Raw genomic sequence first — 24,255 nt, 5'->3', positions numbered from 1 at the left:
AAATAGATGATTATACTGTTGTTACAGTGGAACTGTATCACTAATTACAGGAATGTAAAGAGCATTTTAGGGGCTTGCTTCCTCCAGAAGACTCAGGTTGTTCCTGATAACTGAATGAAATCTCAGCTGTGATGGAGCTTTGTGTGTGTTTGCTGAGTGTGTGTGTTTGCTGAGTGTGTGTGTTTGCTGAGTGTGTGTGAGAGCTGCTGCTCACAATGAACTGAAAGTGTTTGAGGAACAAAGAGAAACAAAGAAAATCAGCTGATGATCCAGTAAAGACTCTCTGAGCAAAGTGACTGAATTAAGCAGATTTTATTGAGGATTGACAAAAAAGTGCATCGAGCAGGAGACGATTCATGTGGAAGACCCGAATACAGAGAATCTGAACAGATCAAGTCCAACATGAAAGGATCCAAATGTTTCCGCTCGGCCTGAGCCATCACAAATATCCAGCATGAACACATGAAGAATCAATCGAGGGATCGATCAGCTGGAAGAAGATCAGATTTCAGGACTGGGCTCAGAAACACTGAAGAGTGACAGTTGGATTATTTCCACACTGTGTCTGAGTTCAGTGTCTCCAACATCCTCTGCACTCACTGAGAGACAACAACATGTTGGACTGTCTCTGGATCATGTCAGTGACACGTTACTGTCCCACAACCAGTTTACTGAGTCAGCATGAGAGGAGCAGCAGGATAAAGCTCACACTGACAACCTTAGAACAACATTAGAACAACATTAGAACAACGTGACAGAAACATGTATTTGTGGAGAACACAGAGTTTAGTTTGTGACGTCAGAGGAGCAGGGAGCTGTTCTCACACACTGTTGTACTGATCGTTAAACAGCAGGGGGCGCCCTCGCTGCATTTACAGCACAGCTGGCAGCTCTGCTCTGCATAATAACTGACTGTGGAGTTTATGTAGTAATATTTGTCATGTGCATAAGTACAAATATCTGTGTGAAATACATGTATATCAATAATAAGTATTTTTTAACATGAGAATTGATATTTTTAACTGGATAAAATATGAAAGCATACATGATGTTCCCGTCTTAGAAGGAGGCCCTCATGTCCACATCAACAATCAACATCTGTGTACATCTGAACATGGAGCAGTATCAGTACCATCTGCCTGATGCTTCTTTACATGTTTCACGTATGCCAGGGGAAGAGTCTCCCAATGTTGGTGATGGTGTGCGTTTAAGCTTGTACTGCTTCTTCGGTTCCTCCATCCTCTCTCCTCATCTCCTCCAGTTTCTGGACCTTCTCCGTGTCTCCTTCCTCCTTCATCTTCTCAATCAGGAAGTCCAAGTGCACAACAGTGGATGCTGAATCAGCTTTCAGAGCGATTTCCTGCAGTCTGACAGCATGCTGGTAGGAGTCACTTAGCCACTTTTGCTTTTCTGCTGTCAGCACTTCCATTTCCTTTTCAAGATTTTCCAAAAGACTCAATATTTTCTCAATTTCTATTTTATTTCTGTGATTCGTCTGCTTCAGAGCTTCTCGGATCTGTCTGATTTCTGTCTGTTTCAGGTCAGCCAGCTCGATTCTGTCTTCCAGGTTTTGGATGCAGGCTTTCAGTCTGATTCGTTCATTTAACACTTCGGTTGTTTTCACCAGTTTTTGAGGATTCGATTTTCCCAACAAGTCTGTCAAATGATCCATGTTTGTCTGTGTAAGTTCCCATGAATTTCTAAAATTTGTGTTTTCCTCCATTCGCTCTTCAAGCTGGCAGTTATTAAACAGGAAGTAAACAGGCTGATTCTTCTCATTTTTGGCACATTTAATGTTTGCAGCTTCAAGAACTTGAAGAGGGTTTTTAGGCCTGCTTCCATCTGAGTGTGTGATCAGAGCTACGATGTTTTTCTCCAAGTTCTTTCCAAACAGAGACATCACTGAATCAAGGACGTACCTCAATGGCTCACTCAGTCGATTCACACTCGCCTTCATCACCAGACCCACTGCATGAACTTCACGGACTCCATCCTCTGATTGAAACAGGTCCAATAATCTGTGACTGATGATGTCATCATAATCAGACGCTCTGGTGTCTCCATATCCAGGAGTATTGATGATGGTCAGAGAGTAGGGCAGAGTTGCATCTTCAAAACCAAAGATCTCGTACACGATCACATCTGATGTCTGACTTCTTCTCTCCTCCTCTGCGATCATAAACCAGACTTCCTCCTCCCACTTCACTCCCATGGTGTAGTTGAGCATAGCGTTGATCAGAGTATATTTTCCTGCTCCTGTTTCTCCCACCAGTAAGATGGTTCTGTTTGTCTTGTTTGGACGTTTTTCTCCAACAGTGATTCTTGTCAGAGTTCCAGTCTTCTGTTTCTTCGGTCTCAGCTGGTAGACAGCAGGAGGTCCTGACCTGATGAGAAAACTGTCTGAGATGATGTCTTCATGTGGTGATGAGATCAAACTGATCCTGCACAGAAAAGCATAGAAAGTCTTCAGCAAACATGTAAACATTATGAACAGGTTCCTGTTTAACACTGAAACCTGAGCTGATCCTTTTCTGCTCAGGGTCAAAGGTCACATAAAATCAAACCTTTTTGTTTTTTCTTTTTTCCAATTATTCTTATTTTTGTCTGTCTGCTCTCCCAAAGCATTAGTGGTCTCTCTGATTCTTTTTATTAGACCTTTATTTTCCCTCAACCTTTGATTGGATTGGCATGACATCATCTGGGTGAGCCATAGCTGCTGCTACCCTCCTCCCTCCAGTCCGTCGCCTGCTGTGTCACCTATTGTGTCAGTGTCCGTCTCTCAACCCTTATATAGTCCCTGCGATGATGGGTTGGATGATAGGCACAGCTCTGTTTCCGGTGCACGTCTGGCTGACTTGGATGTCTATTTATCACATCTGTCTGATCCCGCCAAATCTGATGTCCGAGAGCTCATTAACAATTACCCAACTCTTTTTGGTGATATCCCCACTCAAACGCACGTGCTAAGTCATGACATTGACGTGGGTGATCACAAGCCAATAAAGCAACATGCCTACAGAGTAAATCCCACTAAGCATGCCATAATGCAGCAAGAAGTCCAGTATCTTCTTGACCATGGTTTTGCCCTTCCCAGTAATAGTTCTTGGAGCTCACCATCATTGCTCGTTCCAAAACCCGATCAAACCTCCCGTTTCTGTAATGATTACCGAAAGGTAAACGCTGCTACAAAACCAGACTCTTTTCCACTCCCACGCATGGATGACCTGGTCGATCGTGTGGGCTTGGCAAACTTTGTGACCAAACTCGACCTCCTAAAAGGATACTGGCAAGTCCCATTAACCAAACGCGCATCAGAAATCAGTGCCTTTGTTACACCCAACCACTTTTTGCAATACACCGTCATGCCGTTCGGGTTAAGAAATGCTCCCGCCACATTCCAACGACTGATGAACACTGAGTTACATGGAGTCATAAACTGCGAAGTGTATCTGGATGATATAGTGGCCTATTCATACACCTGGACTGAACTCTCAGTGAAATATTTGACCGTTTGCGTGATGCCTCTCTGACACTGAACTTGGCTAAGTGTGAGTTTGGAAAGGCTGTTGTAACCGACCTAGGGAAACAAGTAGGACAGGGTCAAGTCCTCCCTGTTGCTGTGAAAGTGCAGGCAATATTAAACTTCCCAGCTCCGCAGACGCTTCGGGAGCTGCGGCGTTTTCTAGGCATGGCAAGTTATTATCGTGGGTTCTGCAAAAACTTCTCCGAGGTAGTAGCCCCACTAACCAGTCTTGCCAGTCCAAAATCACCATTTGTGTGGTCAGAGACATGTCAGTTTGCTTTCGAAGCTGCCAAAGCTCTCCTTTGCAGTGCTCCTGTGTTGGCCGCCCCTGATTTCGCACGTCCGTTCAAGCTTGAGGTGGACGCCAGTGCTTTCGGGGCTGGTGCAGGAGGATGAAAATGGTATTGACATTCCAGTCTGTTTCTTTTCCAAAAAATTCCTAAAACACCAATTGCATTAAAGCACGATTGAAAAGGAAGCCTTAGCCTTATTGCTAGCCTTGCAGCACTTTGAAGTGTACCTTGGGTCCAGTCCTGTTCCAACCATCGGGTTCTCTGACCACAACCCTCTCCAGTTCCTGACTCGGATGCAGAACAGCAACCAGCGCCTTATGCGCTTGTCCCTACTCCTCCAGGACTTCAACATTGAAATCTGGTACAAAAAGGGCTTAGAGAACGTCATGGCTGATGCCCTCTCTAGGTCTTGAATCAAACATTTCATTTGGGGTTAGATATTTGATTTTTGGGTGGGGGGAAGTGTTATGATCTAATGTTTTCAGTGTTTGCTTTATGTGTGAGTCCTCCCACCAGAGGATGGCTGTGGGTCTTTTCCCTTTCTCTTTTAGGAGTTGGACACCTGGGCGTGCCTGCTGAGTAGCTGGGTGGAGTCTCTTCCTGTCCTGGGATTGGATAATTGGCTAATCACCTCCAGTACTTAACTACCGGATGACAGCAACCTGGCCCCTTCTCTCCTAACCGCCACCATCCAACAAAGAACCTGTGTTTCTGATTCGTTGCTGTGTAGAGTGTCTTTGCCAAATTGATCTGCAGGTATAACCTCGTGTGTGTGTGTGTGGCATTAGTACCTCAATTTTGTAAATAGCTGTAAATAGTTTTGTCAAGTAGCAATCGTGTATTTTGGTCACCTTGTATATATCCTTCACTGCAGCAGCCTAGTAGGCGTGAGAAGCCATTTTTGTTGTTTACGTTTTCTCCTGTTTTTCGTTTAGGAAGTTAGGTAAGTGAATTGTCTTTTGTTTGGGTTTTCATTTGTGTAGGAAAGCATAGGGACCATTAGGGAGTTTTGTTTGTTATTTTTGGCACTGCTCACTGCTGAAGCAAATAAATGGCTGATTAGCACTTTAAAAGATACGACTGTTTGTGTTCTTGCTTGGGTGGAGCGGGAGTGGGGCCAATTTCTTGTTGCGTTCAATACATGCCTAGACTAAGAACGTAACAATACAGTTTTAATTTCATTTTTATTGTCAGTATTAGAATATTGGGATGATTTAAAAAATTTGGTGTTAAAGTTAGAAAAAAGTGACGCTTCATATCTATACTTATTTATTTTGTTTTTATTTATTTATATTTTACATTTCTTTTATTTTTATAGTTGGACTCTATATAAAATGATTTTAAATTTCTTTTCATTAACTAAAATAGTTAACAATAACCTCCAGCTGTAACCCTCTGTCTGTAGTGAAGGGGCTGGCCTCAGACTCAGCACTGCTCAGTCTGAGGCCATGATTTCCAGCTGGAAATGGTTGAAGTGCCCATCACAGTTTGGGGATGAGATGCTGGACTAAATAACTTTGCAGTTATTTATGTGTAAGAAATGTTTGGAATCATGTATGACTTTCGTTCCACTTCTCACGTGTGCACCACTTTGTGTTGGTCTCTCACGTGGAATTCCAATAAAATTGATCCATGTTTGTGGCTGTAATGTGACCAAATGTGGAAAAGTTCAAGGGGGCCGAATACTTTTGCAAGCCACTGTATATCTCGTCAACCAATCAGGCCATTGATCAATGGCCTTTGATCAGTGGTCATGAGAAATGCATATTAATGATCATAAGCTGACCTTCAGTCATTATGCAAATGTACTGTTTATAAGATTGAAGCCTGCAGTCAGCTGAGACTGAAGTCACCTGGATGAATGACGAAACGTTTCTCCCACTGAAAACACTACGTCCAGATGAACAGAATCAAACTTTGGGTAATAAATCCATGTTTGAATATCACTTTATCTTTGAATGTGGAGAAAGACTTTGTAGCTCTCATCACACACTCAGATGTAAGAAACCCTAAATATGCTCTTCAAGCTCTTGAAGATTCAAAAATTAAATGTGTCAAAAATGAGAAGAATCAGTCTGTTCACTTCCTGTTTAATAACTGCCAGCTTGAAGACAAGAAAAATACCTGAAACTAAATTTTGAAAGCTCAGAGAGTTCACAGCCTTCCTGAAGGAAACTACACCTCTAAAGCCAGAGGCAGCATTTAAAGTGTTAAAGGAAAGTATCAGACTGACAGCCTGCATCCAAAACCTGCAAGAAAGAATCAAATTCACTGAAGTGAAACAGAGATGAAACAGAGTCAGGAAGCTCTGGAGAAACATGACAACATGAAGAATGAAGAGGTCACTCTATTTGTTGCTGAAGTTTTTAAACATAAAGAATCTATCAGAGACGCCTGGGCCGGGTTTGAAAGCAGCTGTCAGCTGTACAGTCTGTGAGGAGAACTGTTACTATCATGGATGCACGGTGCCCTTAAATCACTGTGAGGTCTTTAGAGATGGTCTCTGCACGTCATGCACCAACAAGTGTCCTGCATCAGTGCATGTGAAAGGAAAGTGGAGATATGTGACCAGGATAAGGAGCGGTCAGGAGAACGAACCACCAACAAAAGAGAAGGATGTTGATTTACTTGGAAAGGAAATGAAACTGCTGACAGCAGAGAAGTCCCAGTTTCTGGATGAGTCCTACCAGCATGTAGTCAGACTGGAGCAGATCGCTCTGAAAGCTGATTCAGCATCCACTATGGTCCACTTGGACTTCCTAATTGGGAAGATGGAGGAGAAAGGAAACACAGAGAAGGTCCAGAAGCTGGAGGAGATGAGATGGAGAGAGGATGGAGGAATCAGAGCACCTCTGAGGTATGTCAAACTGACACTCACAGAACAGTGACTGTAAGAGAGAGAGGTTCAAAGGATTGCAGAAGTTCACCCTTGGAAATTTCAGCAGCAGCACCAAGGGGAAACTGTCCTTGTTGCACTTGGATTTGACTCTATTCCTCCTCCTCACCATGATGATTATCATCATCATCGTAATTGATGTGTTGGATTATAATTCTGAGAAGTATTTGGACGTCCAAAAGTATCCTCGGGCAAGATGCTGAACCCCAGGTTGCTGTCTGTTGTTACAATCAGAGTGAGCACTTAGGTAGCAAAAACAACAAAGTGCTTGTATAAATGGGTGAAAGAGGAAAGTTGTATGAAGCAGCCTAAGCAGAGAAGCCCAGACCTCCCTCTCCCCAGCCACCTCCTCTAGCTTGTCCGGAGGAACACCAAGGTGTTCCCAGGCCAGCCGAGAGACATAATCTCTCCAGCGTGTCCTGGGTCTGCCCCGGGGCCTCCTCCTGGTGGGACATGCCCGGAACACCTCACCCAGGAGGCGCCCAGGAGGCATCCTTATCAGATGCCCGAACCACCTCAGCTGGCTCCTTTCAGCGTGGAGGAGCAGCGGCTCGACTCTGAGCCCCTCCCAGATAGGGTAAGAAGTTCAGCTATCTCTAAGGGAGAGGCCTGCCACCCTTCGGAGGAAGCTCATTTCCGCCGCTTGTATCCTTGATCTCGTTCTTTCAGTCACTACCCACAGCTTGTGACCATAGGTGAGGGTAGGGACGTAGATCGAACAGTAAATTGAGAGCTTCGCTTTTACGCTCAGCTCTTCACCACGATGGACCGAAAGCCCTCTGCCACTTGGCTGCACCTAGAAATCCGCCCAGACTAAACTATTCTTGATTTTTACTGAACAAACAAAAGTTCATGTACAAAAAGGGGTGTCGAGATGGAGACACTGACTGATTTTGATTGAGTGACCTCACTGTGTTTCAAGGAGAACCCAAATCTGGACCAAGCCATGAAAACATTCAGATCATACCTTTGTTCTTTCCCATCTCTGAAGTTTACATCATAGAGCGTGCTGACTTCTTCTCTGACTGCTGTCTCCAGCTCGGCCAGGGTCTCCTGAATCATAAACTGGTCACTGGTTACAGTCACAGCAGACCAGTCCTGCAGCTGGGGCTTATTGTAGGTAAGAGGGAGGACGTTCTCCAGGAAGCTGAAGGGGTCTCTGATGAGCGAAGCTTCATGAAACTGCAGCTTCTTCTTCTTCATGTGTGTAATCTCTGCCTGCAGCTCATCAATAAAGCTTTCTGCCTCTGTCTCATTTATTTCCTGCTTCGTCTCGATCGCCTCAGACAGTCTGGTGAACTCTGTCTTTATGTGCTGCACCAAAGCGGTCATCACCTTCCTGCTGTACGATAACGCCTCCTCAGCTTTACTTCTGCTGGTCTTCACTGACTGTTGAAGCTCCTGGATTTTCTGCTCACGCTCCTGGATCATCTGATCCATGCTGTTATTTTCTAATCTCAGCTGGGATTTCCTCATTTCAGCCTCGTCCTCCAGACTCACTGCTTCATGTGTTTTATGGTCACTGCATTTACAGGACCGACACAGGAACATTTGATCCAGTCTGCAGATCAGCTCCAAAGGTTCACCATGATCCCGACATATTCTGCTCTCCAGGTTCTTAACTGGATCGATCAGCTTGTGTTTCTTCAAAGCTGAAATCCTCTGATGAGGCTCCAGATGTGTTTGACAGTAGGACACTAAACACATTAAACAGGACTTCAGGGCTTTGACCTTTGACCCTGCACACATGCTGCAGAGCACGTCTTCATGTCCTGCTCGTTCAGCTGAACTCAACATTTCTTGAAGAGATTTTTTAACCTTTTCTGCCATTTCAGCAATGACAGGGTTAACCCGAAGCAACGGCCTGGTGTAAAATGTCTCTTTGCACAGTGGACATTGGAGTACAGACAGGGTGCTCCAGTAGTCTGTGATACAGTTCATACAGAAGTTGTGTCCACAGGGAATCGACACAGGTTTAGTGAACACACTCAGACAGACGGGACAAAGAAGACTGTCCTCAGACACCAGAGCCGACGCCGCAGCCATGACTGCAACATACAAGCAGAGCTAATATTAGCACAGTGTAAAGTCAATGTAATCCTGTATGATATAAAGTCAATGTATCATTCAATATACAAAAAAGCAACAGTGATACTGAAAAAATGCGACTGTACCTTCTGTATGAAGACTTCACCAAGACTGAGCGGTCAGAAACAGGCTCTTCTTCTTTTTAGTTTCTACTGACACACTGACCACATCGTCTCCAAGCACTTCCTCGTTTGAGTAGAACGAATGAACTCTTTAGAAAACAGACCATGAAGCCCCTCACAGGTTAAAAAGGTTCACTGGGAAGCTGATGAGCATGACAACTACAGCTTGAATATTTTTTTTATGAACATTTAAGAACAAATGCTTAACACGAGCTTTTCTCACATGCTGAAGAGGAAAGTAGAAACTGAAAGCCACAAAATGAAACTGCACTGGCAACTCCTGCTTTAGCCTTTAGAGCTGTGTCTGCATTAATTAGTCACATGAAAAATGATTAAGAGAAAAATTAAGACGTCAGACTGATGGAAAATCTGAGCAAATAAAAGCAGCTGCATCAGAAATCAGAGTCGTGGTGATATTTTAACATGAATCCACACACAGCAGGGATCCAGACCGTCCAGGGGCTGTCAGTGAAAATGAACGTCCCTCAGAGTGAAGGACAGTGTCCACGAAATAAAAACGTTGTTTGCTCTTTAGGACAGAAATGCAGACTGAAACGTTCCTAAAGAAGTCTGATGAATAACTGGAGCAAACTGGAGTCCAAATTTGTTTGTCTTAGAAAAGTTCCAGTATATTTGAGTTGAACCTGTCCGAGACTGTCACATGCAGAGTCCTGACGGAGAAGCAGGGTGTGATGATTTGGGACTGCAGGAGTCTGGGAGATGGAACCATGCATTCCTGCAGAGAACCCAAAAACATGTGACAGGATGAATCTCAGCCTGCAGAGGAGTAAGGCTAACTAGACTCTAAATCAGGAAACACCGTAACTGTTCAGTTTACGTGACATGTGATTAAGAAGCCCGTTTTGAACGTGGTCGGGTTGCTGAACTGTCAGCGATGGCTGACAGGAGACTTTACTGAACGCGGTGATCACAGGACAAAACAACTGAAAGCTTTTACACACATCACATCTGACACAAAGCGAGCTGCTACACAAACATGCTAGGTTGGCTACAGGGACAGTTTCTCCTGCAGGCTGGACTCATGTGGACCACACATACCTGGACTTTGGTTCTGTGTGTCTGTAACGTCTGTAAAGACTAATGATGGAGCTGCACTGATAGAAACAGAAAGCCCTGCATTAGTGTGTCTGTGTAAATGCCATTCTCTATATGAGGCTATGAATGAAAATGAAATGGATTCAAGTATAGTGATACATAGTGAACACTGACATACTGTCACTGACTGCAGGGCCTTAATGCACAGGTTTATTTCCAACGGTAAGGACAAGTGCACATATCCAAACAGCATATGTCATTATAAACAAGCTTCAGCACACTACAGGGACAACATCTTCACACTCAGGTGTTTTCAGTCCCACTGCAACACTGCAGCCATGCAGTCTACCTGTAGAAACATAGCAGAGAGAATGGGTCACAAGTCAGGACTGCAGCATTTCATTATTCTACCATCCACTGTAAGTGCTGTTATTATTGCCATTTAAGTGGTAGAGCTTAGTAACCACACAAAGTGGCAGAGCACATATATTACAGCGCGTAACAGCTGCCAACACTCTGCTGACTCGGTGACTTCAGAGTTTCAAACTCCTTTGGCATCAACAGATCACCATGCCAGCAGGAGCTCCATGGTTCCCATGGATGAGCAGGTCCTGCAGTGATCGCTGGCCCAGCACGCTCGTCTACTCAGCGTGTAGTGCAGCCTGAAAGGTTCCAGAGCAGATTGCCACGTCAGTAACAACACCAGATATGATCATCAAGAAGCTTTACTGATGCAATGCTGACTAAACATGAAAAAGCACAAACAAAGCGACTACAGTGAAGTCAGTGAACACAAGTGTAGTGTAATATCTACACTGTGCACTTAGCCAAGAGGCAGACTCAGGATTTCCACCTTAAAGCCCAGGCCTGCGCTTTGAACTGCTGGCACACTGAGTCCCACAAACTGAAGTTCATTACTGGTTTCTATGCAGCCACACACAGGTAGATCCCAGAGCCATTATATGCTTCATAAAAGCCTTTTAACAGTCTGTATATGAGCTGACAGAGAGCCGGCGTATGCACTCAGACTGCACAGCTGGTTTATAACACTGTCGGGTAAAGCACACGCTGAACACCACAGTGATAAGTGAACGTTATCCCAGTGCGCCTGTGTGTTTGTGGGTGTGCTGAGCACCAGCTTACAGCCATCTTCAGGCCTGGTGGGTGTGTCACACCTGCCAAGGAGATTCGCTTCCACCTGGAGCTGATCAGCCTCGTCGGGGAGCTACTTAACGGTGTGGCTGAGCGCTCCTCGACGCTGGACCGTTCCCATCAGTTTCTCAGCATCTGTTTGAAGTTGAAGGTGCTCACGGCTGCCTTCGTGTGTTTCCGAGGAGGATCTGCAGAAACGAGGTTGTACACAGGGAACGGAGACACGGAGCACGGGCGCGAGGACATGAAACGGGAGATGGGAGCGCGCAGGGATTTATCGTTTACCTTTTATTTTACTTTACTGTAAATAAAGACACCTTTTCATCACAAGAGTCCTGCATTGTGGGTCCTGCTTCCCCACATCCCCAGGCCGTGACAGTTTGGGATTATTGTCCTACTGAAAAACAAAGCCAGACTCTTTCCATATGATCTTACACAGTGGATCAAACTTCTCTACCTTCATAATTCCATCACATTTGGACAAGAGTCCCAGCACAGACTGGTTTGACAGATGGCTGCAGACTCCTCTTCTGCTGTGCTGAACACATCTATGCACACTGAAGACGAGCTGAAGCAGAGATGGATCATATTTGCATTCAAGTATAAAGACATGTTTTTTAAACATGTGTGTGGGCTCCAAACCTCTGAGACAACATCTCTGCACTGAGACAGTTGGACTTAAGGGCCGGGGACGCTTCAGCAGCGACTCTATGTCTTTAATAGCTTTCACAGTATTTTTCATGTGCATGACTTCATCATGCACTGAAAGTATGATGCTTTTCTTCTGCCTGACAGTTTCATGTAGAGTCAGAGATTTAAAAGTAGGACTAAGACCCACTGAACAACAAACACACACTATACTGGCTGACACATTCAGCAGCCAACACAAGTAGTCTCAAAGCATTTTATTCGTTCCAACTACAGCCAACAAGGTCCTGAACAGTCCTCACTACATATACAGCCTGTGGGCCCATTAAAACCACTTGTTCAGTGGTTTTAATGGGCCCACAGGGAATCAGGGTCAAGTGGTCAGCGAGGTACCTGCAGTCAACTCACAGTGCTGCACTGACTGACCTGAAGTGAGGAAACTGACTCAAACTGAATCATCATAAACCAAAGATATATGATGCTGGGCCCTGGTAAACAAGCCCAGCAGCGCCTGCACCAGGACCAGGCGCTGCTGGGCTTCTCCCACTGCCTGGGTGTTTGGTACACAGGGGCCACAGCTGAGAACAGGACAGCTCCAGTGGGGGCTGACAAACAGTACGACCCCCACACACCACCAACCTCACCAGTCTGAGCCATGGTGACCCTCATCACTCAGCCCACTCACACACAGACTATTCAGGCTTTTCCTTGGAGCACGTCCAAGCACCATCTAATATGTGCCTGTGTCTTTATTTTGTGTACATTTGTCTTGTTTTGTATAAAACTTTATTGTACACATTTCTCCTGTTTGCTATTTAGTCCTGCTGTGTCCTATTTATATTTGATCTCAGCATTGTTGGTGTGGAGCACACAGAATGACACAGTTACACAGTTACAAAGTAGGGCTGCCACGATTAGTCGACTATCAAACTCGTCGACGACTAATTTAATAGTCGACGCGTCGTTTGAAGCTTTGTAAGATCCCAAAAGACGCAGGAATAAGTAGCAGGATTTAAGAGTGTAATAACGGACTGAAACAGAAGATGGCAGCACTGCATGTACAAGGATGCCAGCTGCCGTTAAACCCCGAAGAAGAAGCTGTCCCAGAATTCATAGCGCGGCCCAGCTCAGTTTCCAACAATGCTAGTTAGTTTTAATATTACTCTTATTATTCTTTCTGGGTCACAAAATAAACGTTTAACATATTTTCAGGCGAGAATGTAGCTGTGTAAACCTCAAATATCTGCTCAGTTTATCAAGACGCCACATATTTTCAAAAGCGCTCCGACGTTTTCGGAGACGTCTGTTACCCACTAGCTCGATAGCTAGCCGGGGGCGAGGCTCACTAGAGCCGTGAGAACACCGGACTCCCGGCTAATCGTTTTCAAACCCACCGCCGTCTTTCGCTACTCAGGTTAAACATGATATATGAGTCACTTAGATAACTTAAAAATGTTGTTGTTTGGCTTTTTTCAGTATTTTATTTGTTCCTGAGTAAATCGGTTTGGCTGAGATTAAAGTTATAGTTTTTACACAGCTGAATAAACGTCAAGCAGACAGCTGATCATCAGAAGTGTGAGATGCTGGAGAATTTACTCCGGTGTCCTATTATATTTTAGATAGCAAGGAGTTTATTAAACTTCACCGAAACAATCTGCAAACTTCATTAAAATTTAATAAACTATCATCTTGTCTTTATTTTTAGTTAGCACAGACCTTACACACTTAAAGCTGTAAGCTAATGATAGTTATATAAGAGCAGATGCTGCTGGTGCAATAAGCTGTACGTTTTACGTCCAATGGATGATGATCTGATTAGTCGACTAATCGCAAAAATAATCGGTGACTAGTCGACTATCAGAATAATCGTTTGTGGCGGCGCTATTACACAGTGAATTTACGTTTTTTGTTATATCTGCAAAACATCACAGTTGTTGTCTTGGTCGTATAATTTTATTTTGTTGTATTTATCTGCCTTAAAGGCCGGTCTGTCTGACATTAAACCGTCCGTGGAGCAACAAAGGTTGGGGAGCACTGCTCTAGTTTCTCTATCCAGCTATAGATCTATATAGATATAGAAGAGCGTGTGTGTGACGACACAACATTACAGCAGCATCTTTTTCTTCACTACGTTCTGCAAAAAGAAGCATTTCCGTGTATACTGGACCAAAGTCAGGTGATATTATCTGGGCTCTTCCCTGACTTCACTTCTTGATCCTGATCGTCAGCTCCGTGGACATATTGGTAAATGATATGAAATCACTGTGAGCAGGCTCTCTGTGACTGTCCCACAGCCTGAGCATGATGGCTTTAAGCAGCACTTATGAGTGAAGCTGGAGAGCTGCTGACACAGTGTGAGTCACTCTGTTCAAACGTGCAGTGAAATCACAGCCTGAATGGCTCCGTGTAAATACAAAGAGCTGCCCTTAGCAGCTCCTCTGTCACATATTCCACTGCAGCCAGAACAGCTCTCGCCTCTGCTTCGTCCTCAGCTACAAACACAGAGACAGGAAACGTCCCTCTGCCGAGCTCCTGCTGACTCAAAGCTTTCTCTCTCCTATAGATCGAGCTCCACATGTGTGAGAGTTTTCCAGCATTTCTATCAGCATCACAACTTTACACCATAAAACGCAACAGCAGCTTGTTTGTTGCTCTGAAAATGAAAGCCGTGAATGTGAGCCCACATCCACCCTGAGCCTCCACGTTCTCATTTCTGTTAGCTGCCTCAGAACTGGAGCCACTCTGACTCAACGTGTCCTCAGCCACAAACACCAATCCTGTGGTGTTTCGTGCATTTTAGGTCTGCCTACTGCAGCTCTCACCCTTCACATGAAGACTTTGGAGATAAAGGGGACGTTCCACTGGAGACTATTATCCTGTTATTGGACAAATGCAAACATGCATGCAAACTGCACAGAGACCAGGTGGTGGATCCAGACTCAGACCTTCTAGCTGTCAACAACTGCAACACTGTGCTGCCCTGTTAACCAGGTCCTGTGGACAAATACCATAAAGTGTATTTGTTAAAAGATGGATGTGGTCGAAAAATGGAAGCCAATACGGAAGTGCCTTTAACCTGCAATCTTTCTACCGGCCAGCAGGGGGCAGCTCTGAGAACTGCAATAAGCCTTTCCTGATGAGTCTCACAAAGTCGTACAGCCTTGTCTTACTTTGCTCCTCAGTCACTGAATAACACAGCTCACACAAACACTTCTGTAACTGCTACTCAGAAACCTTTGTTGTTTTCATGTTATGTTTGATTTCGGGTTCACTTTGGATTCCTTTGTTTTTAAAACCACCACAGCCTGTCTGAGTATCAGTGCTGACCACGTCAGCCTGGGGCCACTGCTGGTCACTGTTACTGGTTGTGTACGAAGGCAGTGTTGACCTGACTCACATCTTCTCTGTTACAGTAATTATCAGCTGCTCTTTCACTCGTTGCAGTCTTTAAATGAGACTCCTGTCAAAGAGCAGCATAAACACGGGGATAAATCCTGAGCATGTGATGAGCTGCAGTATGGACTGTACTTACAGTGAGGCTGGAGCCTTGTGAGGTTACTGTGAATGACCGCCCAGAAGCCCAAAGAACTGGGATAATGGGCAAACACAGTGTGACAGTAGCAGCTAAGCTAGGTTAAATAAAAGAGTCACATGTTGCTCAAATTAAAGCATCAGTTTTTTCTTCCTTCAGCAGCGATGTCCAACTCTTTCAATCTTGGCTCATGTCTCCATGGTTACCATAACTGTTACAAAACTAACCCAACAGCCAATCAAAACTGATGATGACTGATGACATCATCTAGTCAGAATAAAGAAAGCTCAGTCATCAGAAGTGTCTCTGCAGTGGTTCCAGTGTCTCCTGTGTGTCTTTGCTTCATGCTTCAGTTCTTCACATTCAGTCAGTTCAAAGTGGTGCATTTGAAAAAGGAGCAGCTCTGCAAACGGCAGTAGAGACATGAAAAATGTTGTTGGCAAGAGAAATCTCCTTCACATCCCAACATGTCCCAAGTCTAACCGAGGCCTGACGATGCACAAAGACAGCAAACCAAGGTCAGAGCTTACGTCCACCTACCAGCCAGCTTCAGCCTTACTGGGACGAGGCAGACCAGTCGATATTAGCGTTCCCCAGTATGCATGCATCACATTTATAAAGGCCAATAAATGAAGATTTAAAGTAAAGTGGAGACAGCAGAAAGTCTCAACCATCACATGGGTTTGACACCATGTTTATTGACCAGTGGGCACTTTGCAACTTCCTGTTATCAGCAAGTGTTTGTCACGAAGCCAATGACTCGTGCAGAAATCCACCATTTGTTGGGACGAGTCAGTGCTACTCCCACACAATTACATACTCACGGGAGTTTCTTCTGGATCTTCGGTGGACAGGCCCGTCTTTGGACTCTTTTCACCCTCCAGTGTTTTCCAGCTGTGGATTATCCAGTAACCACAGGGGCACTTTTGTTTTTAACAGAGTCAAAGCAAGGAAGCGGGGTAAGAAGGGAGGCCTACGTCAGCGATTGCGGAAGCAAATACGGTACAACCGTATTCCTTTACCATCAATAATCCTGGCTAATGTGCAGTCTCTGAGGAGTAAATTAGATGAACTGCATTTGAATGTTGCACATTTACGTGACTACAGGGATGCATGTCTAATGGCATTCACAGAGACTTGGCTCAAGGATTCTGACCCTGATTGTTCTCTGGAACTAAATGGCTTCGGGGTTCCCATACATTTGGATCGAGACCCTGGAGCTACCCAGAAATCACAAGGAGGAGGAGTGTGTTTGTATATAAATCAGAAATGGTGTAAAAACGTGACTGTTCGTAGACAAGTGTGTCTGCCTGACATTGAGCTCCTCTCTGTGTCTTTGAGGCCGTTTTATCTGCCGAGGGAATTCCCACAGATCAATGTCACCGTCGTTTACATCCACCCCAAAGCGAATCCTAAGAATGCGCCTGACACCATCTCCAATGCCATCCACTCTCTACAATCTCTCTCTCCTGAAGCCCCTAATATTGTTCTTGGGGACTTTAATCGCTGCGACTTGAAGAAAACACTGAGCAGTTTTTATCAGTATGTGAACTGTCCCACTCGCTTCAATAAGACTCTGGATCTATGTTACGGTTCCATAAAAGGTGCGTATACATCTGTGGCTGGCCCCGCCCTCGGATCCTCGGATCACAACACGGTGCATCTTCTGCCAGTTTACAAGACTGTACTGAGAAGAGAGAAAGTGAGGAAACACCGCATAAAGGTTTGGAGTGACGACGCCTCTTTAGCCCTGCAGGGCTGCTTTGACTGTACAGACTGGTCGGTGTTTACTGAATCATGTAGAGACATTAATGAACTCACTGACGTTGTCTGCGGATATATATCCTTTTGTAGAGACATGATTATTCCCTCAAAGGTTGTGCATTCTTTCCCTAATAACAAACCATGGTCCTCTAAAGTTCTTACGAGGCTGATTCACGAAAGGAATAAAGCTTTTATTGAAGGGAATACCTTGAAAGTCAGAGAAATTAGGAAGGAGATTAGATCAGAAATTAAAAAAGCTAAAATAAAATACAAGGATAAGGTAGAGGCGGAGATGGGTAGCAATAACTTAAGGGTGGCTTGGGCTGGCATGAAACACATGACTGGTCACTGTCTCAGTGACTGTAATAAGGTAAGTCTCCCTGGTTCTAGCTCAGACTCTCAGTTAGCCAATGAGCTGAACAGATTTTATTTGAGATTTAATGATAACCATATTCCAAGGAATACACTTGATTCCTTAATAGAGAGCACCAGAGCCCCCCAGTTTTGTTCTTTGATGAAAGAAGGGTGGGAAATCTTTTTAAAATGAGTAAGACTAATAAAAGTCCAGGTCTGATAATATTTGTGGCCAGGTGCTTAGAACATGCGCTGAGCAATTATGTGGTATTTTTTTATCACATCTTTCTTTTATCTCTTCAGCAACAGAAGGTTCCAGAGGTATGGAAAAAATCAATTATTTCTCCAGTTGCTAAGACCACAAAACCTACATCATTAAATGATTTTAGGCCTGTCACTCTAACATCCTTAGTGATGAAGTCCTTCGAAAAACTTGTCAGGAAGGAGATCCTGCAGCAAGTAGAGAAGCTGATAGATCCACTACAATTTGCATACAGGCCTTGTAGAGGTGTGGATGATGCAGTGGTCACTCTGTTGAACTTCCTTTATCGCCATCTTGATGGCGCCAAAGCTCATGCTCGGCTTTTATTTATCGATTTTTCTTCTGCTTTTAATACTATCCAGCCACATCTTTTAGTGGACAAGCTTCTTAACCAATTTAAACTTAATTTTAATCTCGTTGGTTGGATCTTAGACTTCTTAACTGACAGATCTCAGTGTGTGAGAGTGAACGGCTGTTTTTCCAAACAGCTGAACTCTTCCACTGGCTCACCACAAGGTTGTTGTCTCTCTCCTCTTTTGTATATTTTGTACACTAATGACTGTCGCAGCACACAGGCCAATAGGCATTTCATCAAATACGCAGATGACACAGTCATTGTAAGCCTCCTTCATGGTGAAGAGGATTCCCATGGGCCTGTTGTGGAGCAGTTTGTTTCATGGTGTGATCAGTCCTTCTTAATGATTAACACCTTGAAAACCAAGGACATGGTTATAGATTTCAGGAAGTCATCCCCTCATCCTGCGCTTACAGTGGTAAATGGTGCAGCCATTGAAATGGTGGATAGTTACAAGTACTTGGGGGTTGATCTTGATAAAACCCTGTCCTTTGAGTCACATCTTGCTGCTACAGTGAAAAAGGCCCAACAAAGACTTTTTAAGGAGGTTGAGAGGTTTTAATGTTTCATCTGAAATGATGACTCTCTTTTATAAAAGTTTTATTGAATCTGTTTTAACTTTCTGTATCATTGCTTGGTACGGTAGTATGTCCATGGATAATAAGACCAGACTTAACAATCTGGTTAAAGTGGCGGGCAAGATTTCAGGGAGGTCTCAGGTCCAGCTTGTGGACTTTTATAACAGGCAGGTGATGAGGAAGGCGACCTCTGTCCTGTTGTGTTCAGATCATCCTCTCTTTAATGATTTTCAACTGCTTCCATCAGGTCGTCGTTATAAAATGACTGCAGTGAAGACAAAGCCACATAAATTGTCGTTTGTACCTAGTGCTATTATCTTAATTAACAACACTAAATTGTAAGTGTTGTTGCCATTGCACATTGTACTTTTTTCGATGGAAAATCTAGGTTGTTTTATCAGGCTTATATTATATTATAGTATTTTTTTAATGAGTGTACGTGATGTGTTGGTTGTATGTTTGTTGTTCGTTTTGACATACTGCGAATCAATTTCCCGTCAGGGACAATAAAGTTACCATTAACCATTGACAAACAAGTATCAGCTGGGCTCCATCAATCTATCAAATCACTACAGTAACCTGTCAGTTATTTCTGACAGCAGCAGCAAAGCATGCCTGCATGTCGCTGCTGCACTGATTAATGAGGCCGGGACAGCTCGCCACACAGAGCTCCATCGAGCTGTGGCTCCAGGCCGTCCCCACCACAGGAAGACTGTTTCCAATAAACTGGAGGCATTTAGGTGGAGCATCAGAATCCCGTCAAATCAAAGAGGTGGGACTTGTTCCCAGAGCTGGATGCTGTGTAACCTCCTCACAACACAAGCTGCACAGCAAAGGACACAAAAACCTCCTGTTGACTAAACTAAAGCCTCCCAACAGCAAAGACAGCTGCTGTGCATGAATGTGTGCACATTGGTGAAAGCTGCTACAGCGCAGCACTGTCAGCACTGCAGGAAAGGTCCTCTCTATTTTCAACAGAACTGAACATCACAGGTAAAGTAATGTGTTCATGGAGACGCCACGTTGGATGTCTCATCTCCAGCCTGTCAAACCATTACTTGTAAACACAGAAGGCAAAATATTCCTGGAAATGCACCAATGTTTTTGGAACGTTGTCAGACGGGAGAACATGTTAGAAGGTGCTGCACAGACAAGTAAATGCAACAAAGACACGCATCTTCAACCTCGGACTGAGAGCAGAAATGTGACAGTTTCCAGAAACATCTTCAAACTGGCCTCACAAAGACACGAGTGACAGACTGGGATCATCTCCAACGTTCCCTCTAATGTTTCATGTGTCTGAACACACAAACTCCCTGAGCGGCCCTTGGACCACTGTGAGCGACAGCAGACGTGTGCACTGTGGTCACGCCAGCATCCAATCCATCCAAGTTACATGCTTATTAAAGTAATCAGATTACAGCATTTATGTTAGACTACTTTTAATTAACTGCTTTAGCCCACTTACAATGAAAATTTAAAAAACCTTGTTCATGACCTGTGCAGCATGTTAACACTGTTGGAAGTAAAAATAACTTGAACTCCAATTTTGAAAACACAACTTTCTTTTCTTTCTTTCTTTTTAAAAAAAAACCCCAAAAAGCTCTGACTGTATTCTGAGTCTGTGGTCCAGGAGAGAGTCTGTAACTCTGTCTGCAAAATACAGTAAATAATGACCATCCATCCATCCATTCGCTTCCGCTTATCCTTTTCAGGGTCGCGGGGGTCGCTGGAGCCTATCCCAGCTGTCATAGGGCGAGAGGCGGGGTACACCCTGGACACTGACTACACACTGACTACATAAGATTTGTGCAAAACGTGGCAAATCACTCACGTCTCAAAACCGCCGTCACTCCTAAAACTTCCTCCCGTTTCTTAACAACTAAATGCCCTGTTTTGATTGGTCAACATGGTACATTTTTCAACCAGTGGGAAAGGGCGGGGTGTTTTGGAGTCGTTTTTGCTCACAGGCTTTCGAGCGTTTTCCTTATAAAACGCAGTTTTTACCGTTTCTTCCTGCAGTAAATATAAACAACGACAGTATTCAGGAAAAACAAACATTGCAGATATTTTATCATAACTCTGGTTTTACGTGGCCGATCAACACAATTTACAAACTGGTATAAAGTCCACACTTTGTCCGTCAGTTGTTCCGTCTGTCCTGCTCACATCTCCAATGGTTGTACACGTTGTCATTAACGTGGCTTCACTCCACATCAGCCGCTTTGCTAAAACATCGGTGTGGGCACATATTTACTTTAATTTCAATTCAGTTTGGAATTCTTTTTGTGTGCACAGCGCAGAGACCGTGCCAACAGTGCGCACGTGCACAGCTTAGAGGGAACATTGATCATCTCCATGTTCGACTCCATGTTAAACCAGCTTCATTGATCCAGACACCACAGGAGCTGTCATGTCCTCCCTGGTCCCACAGGCTGCACACAAGAGGCTCACCTCTGCTACCTGCTGTCCACTCCCCTCAGGGTTTTGGCCACGCCTCCCATTGGTCAGCAGGTGAAGCCTGGGACATGGAAGCGTTTACAGCAAAGCTTCATGGGCCTGACAGCGTCCAGCAGCAGGCTGAGGAGAGAAAGGAGACAGAGTTCAAACATGCTAAAGTTTCTCAGCTCATCTAAACAGGTTCTTTTGTGTTAAACTCAAAATGAAAGGAGTGAGCACATGTTCTCCCTGAGGAAGAACTCAAAGCTGAGGAGGACGAGGATCTCCACCCACTCACAGCCCCTCTCCTGACCTCCTCCCAACAAACTGACCATTTGAACTGAACCTTTAACACTTGTTGTCAGTCCTTGTGTCAGTCAGCACATCTCAGCTGTTTCTCCTGTGCTTCTGAATGTCTCCCTGTGATTGGCCGCTCACAGAGACATGTCTGACTACATGAATCAGCTCCACATGTACGTCTCAGGTCTGTGCTGGATTTGTCTTCCCCTTTCTTAAACTCATGACTTTCCCGTACTGTTCTGTACAGCAGTGATGAGCACAGTGTGGAGCTTAAAGTGATCATGGGCAGCTCGAGTGTTGTTATAAACACAGAGGGGTCAAACCTGTGGTTGCTTCATCAGTGTGGACATTTAAAGATGGATGCAGACTGCATGAAGTAAGATGTTTGACTGCTTTTCTAAACATCATATGAAGTAAAACATTTACACACACATGAAACATGAACACTGTGACATCAGCAGCTGCAGCAGTGCATGAATAAACAGACTGTACAACAACAGTCACAGTGATGTGGTGTCTCCTCATTCCCAGCTGTGCCTGCTCGAGCCAAATGTAATCCCAGCAGGAAAACTGAGCTGAATATATTCCCACTACATGTGAGGAACACCAGCTCCAAATGTTCTCCTGACCTCCTGTGGAGTTTGTGTGGATGACCTGGAGCAGGGTCCAGAGTCCAGGTGCAGGAGCTGGGTCAGCCACTGTGACAAAGGGCCCCTCCTCCACTGTGGGAGTCATCCAGGGGCTCCAGGACAGATCCACAGTGGGACCAGGGCTGATGCTGTAGTCACAGCAGGGACCTGCAATCAGCTTATTTCAGGACACGTCACTGCAAACATCTGCTCACCTCCACAGCTGTGTTGGGTTAGAATACAACACATGCAAACACATGTATGACTGTGTGACACAGTTAGACTGTGCAACAGTAGCAGGGAGTGCACTACATTTCCCTGCAGGCTTTGCATGCACAGAGCAGCCATCCAGCAGCAGTTGGTGCTCACAGTGTTTCTGTGAGCTGAACAGTGTGTGCTGCTGTCCTGTGTGTCTAACACCAGCATTTAAATAACTACTAACATTTCTAATCACTTAGAACCAAAGACAGCAAGTTCCATCCAACTCTACCCCTGCACCAACACGTTTCCTACTTCTCTCAAAGAACAAATGAATAAAATCTGACTGCATCACATTTACAGATGTACGAGAAATAAGACTGACATTAAACTCAAACAAGAGTCCTTTTGTTTCAGCATCAGCTGGATTCAACACTATTATAATGCATTCATCCATTCACTGTCACAGTTCCTGAAGTGCATCGTGTGCACAAAGCAGACAAAAGATCCTGCAGTGGTTTTAGGGCCAGCACAGGTCAGAGAGTGCAGACTGTTATTAGCATCACAGCAGATTCAAACATTCGGGGCAGGGTTCATATAAAATAGTCAACATTAGTGCATTCAAGCAGCTCTCCGACCCGCCGCAGAAGGACGAGCGCTTCCAAACCCCGGAACAAATATCCTCTCCATCCTATGGCTGGGATTTTACCACAGGTACACACAGCTGTGTTAGCGGGTGCAGACGAACAATCTTCTACTTTGTACTTCCTGAACTTAATAACAAAGTTCAAATGACACAATTGTTCTTTTCTTAGTGCAACACAGACTGATGTGTCATATTGTTAAGATTTCAGGTTGGAAAATGTTGAATCAAAGGTTTAAATGACCTCCAGTCAGACAGTGTTGAAAGTCCCTGAACACAGACCTGAGAGGGTGAAACAGCCAAGGAGAGCTACTGTCTGAGGTCAAAGGTCAGACTGTAAGAGAGTCGTCAGGTTCATATAGCTCCATAACCCAAAGCTGCCCCTCCTCACATGGAGACATGCTGATGTATCTTCATCATCCTCTGTATCCACTGACCCTCTGTGCACAGGTACAAACTTTCAGCCTCTCTGCTACACCTGAGCTCATGTTCTCATTTCTCATTGGTCCGTCCAAACATTAGAAATAACCAGTAAAAACAGTGTTCACTGTTTCTACCCCAACATGTCCTAGACTGGACCTCAGGTCCTGTCAGGTTAGTCCTTACAGCAGTGTGTGACCTTTAACCTTATTCATTCATCATAAATGTCTTTAATGACACCTTCCAGTCCTCCACAGCCTCCACACTGAGTGCTGGTGCAGTTATTAAACCCTTCTTTAAGCCTTTTCTACACCATTAAATAAACCCACCATATTATACTGGTCTGTGACGTCACACAGCAGTGAACCCTGTAACCTCTGCATCGCTGGCTAACAGGACCAGTTTACCGAGACCGCCCTCTAGTGGCCAAACTTAGCTGTTACACTTGGCAGCGGTCGGCAGCTTTATGCTCCGTGAAATAACAAAGTGACATTTCCACGACAAACCTTCACAGCAGCCTTGTTCCCTCATCGACCAGCTGCTAACGAAGCGTTTGTGACTCACAGTTAAACTTAACTCTTTTTACCTGTTTACTAACCAATCAGCTCCCTGCGCATTCAAACTCCCGCTGCTGCTGCTCGCTTTACGGCACCTGGTTTACGGCACCGTGTCGTTCTGTACCTTTCAAAGTAAAAGCATCAGCTCGGTCCAAGCTGCAGCAGAATAATAACCACGTATGAACCAATTTACCAAAAATTAATGATGTCATTTACAACACCGAGTTTGGACTTGAACAATGTTTTCAGTGTTTTTGCCTCCAGTTGAAGAGTAACGCTGTCAATGATGGCAGAAAGCAGAGAGGAAACAAACTCAGCACAGACCAGAACCAGGCTCAGGGAGGGGCGGGGCCATCTGCTGTGAGAGAAGGAAGACAGGATAAAGACCTGCTGTGGACGAGAGACAGGTTAATAACAGATATGATTCAATGCAGAGAGGGGTTTTT

General features: G+C 44.5%; 1 protein-coding gene across 2 annotated transcripts; it reads right to left on the bottom strand.

Moving 5' to 3' along the window:
• Positions 1 to 297: 297 nt before the first annotated feature.
• On the bottom strand, positions 298 to 24,139 carry LOC120725888. 2 transcript variants are annotated; one of them, XM_040018969.1, is made up of 5 exons: positions 23,759 to 24,139; positions 21,078 to 21,203; positions 8,887 to 10,640; positions 7,680 to 8,760; positions 298 to 2,441 (listed from the first exon to the last, which is right to left on the bottom strand). In XM_040018969.1, the coding sequence occupies exons 4-5, from the start codon at positions 8,756 to 8,758 to the stop codon at positions 1,208 to 1,210; spliced, it is 2,313 nt and encodes a 770-aa protein (XP_039874903.1). In that variant the 5' UTR covers positions 8,759 to 8,760; positions 8,887 to 10,640; positions 21,078 to 21,203; positions 23,759 to 24,139; the 3' UTR covers positions 298 to 1,207. The 2 variants fall into 2 exon arrangements, with proteins under 2 accessions (XP_039874903.1, XP_039874904.1); XM_040018970.1 differs by lacking the exons at positions 8,887 to 10,640; positions 21,078 to 21,203; positions 23,759 to 24,139 and having other exon boundaries at positions 7,680 to 8,851.
• Positions 24,140 to 24,255: the final 116 nt, after the last annotated feature.

The sequence above is a fragment of the Simochromis diagramma genome, unplaced genomic scaffold (assembly GCF_900408965.1).
Source record: "Simochromis diagramma unplaced genomic scaffold, fSimDia1.1 OVJJ01000748.1, whole genome shotgun sequence".
In the NCBI taxonomy this organism is placed as follows: domain Eukaryota; kingdom Metazoa; phylum Chordata; class Actinopteri; order Cichliformes; family Cichlidae; genus Simochromis; species Simochromis diagramma.
The sequence above is the reverse complement of the archived record's forward strand: the minus strand, read 5'-3'. Positions and strand labels throughout refer to the sequence as shown.

Coding starts and splice junctions, on each gene's coding strand:
- LOC120725888 (XM_040018969.1), bottom strand. CDS start 8,758: ATGGCTGCGGCGTCGGCTCTGGTGTCTGAGGACAGTCTTCTTTGTCCC. Junction 2,442..7,679: donor AGAGATGGGAAAGAACAAAG/GTATGATCTGAA, acceptor TTTTCTGTGCAG/GATCAGTTTGATCTCATCAC.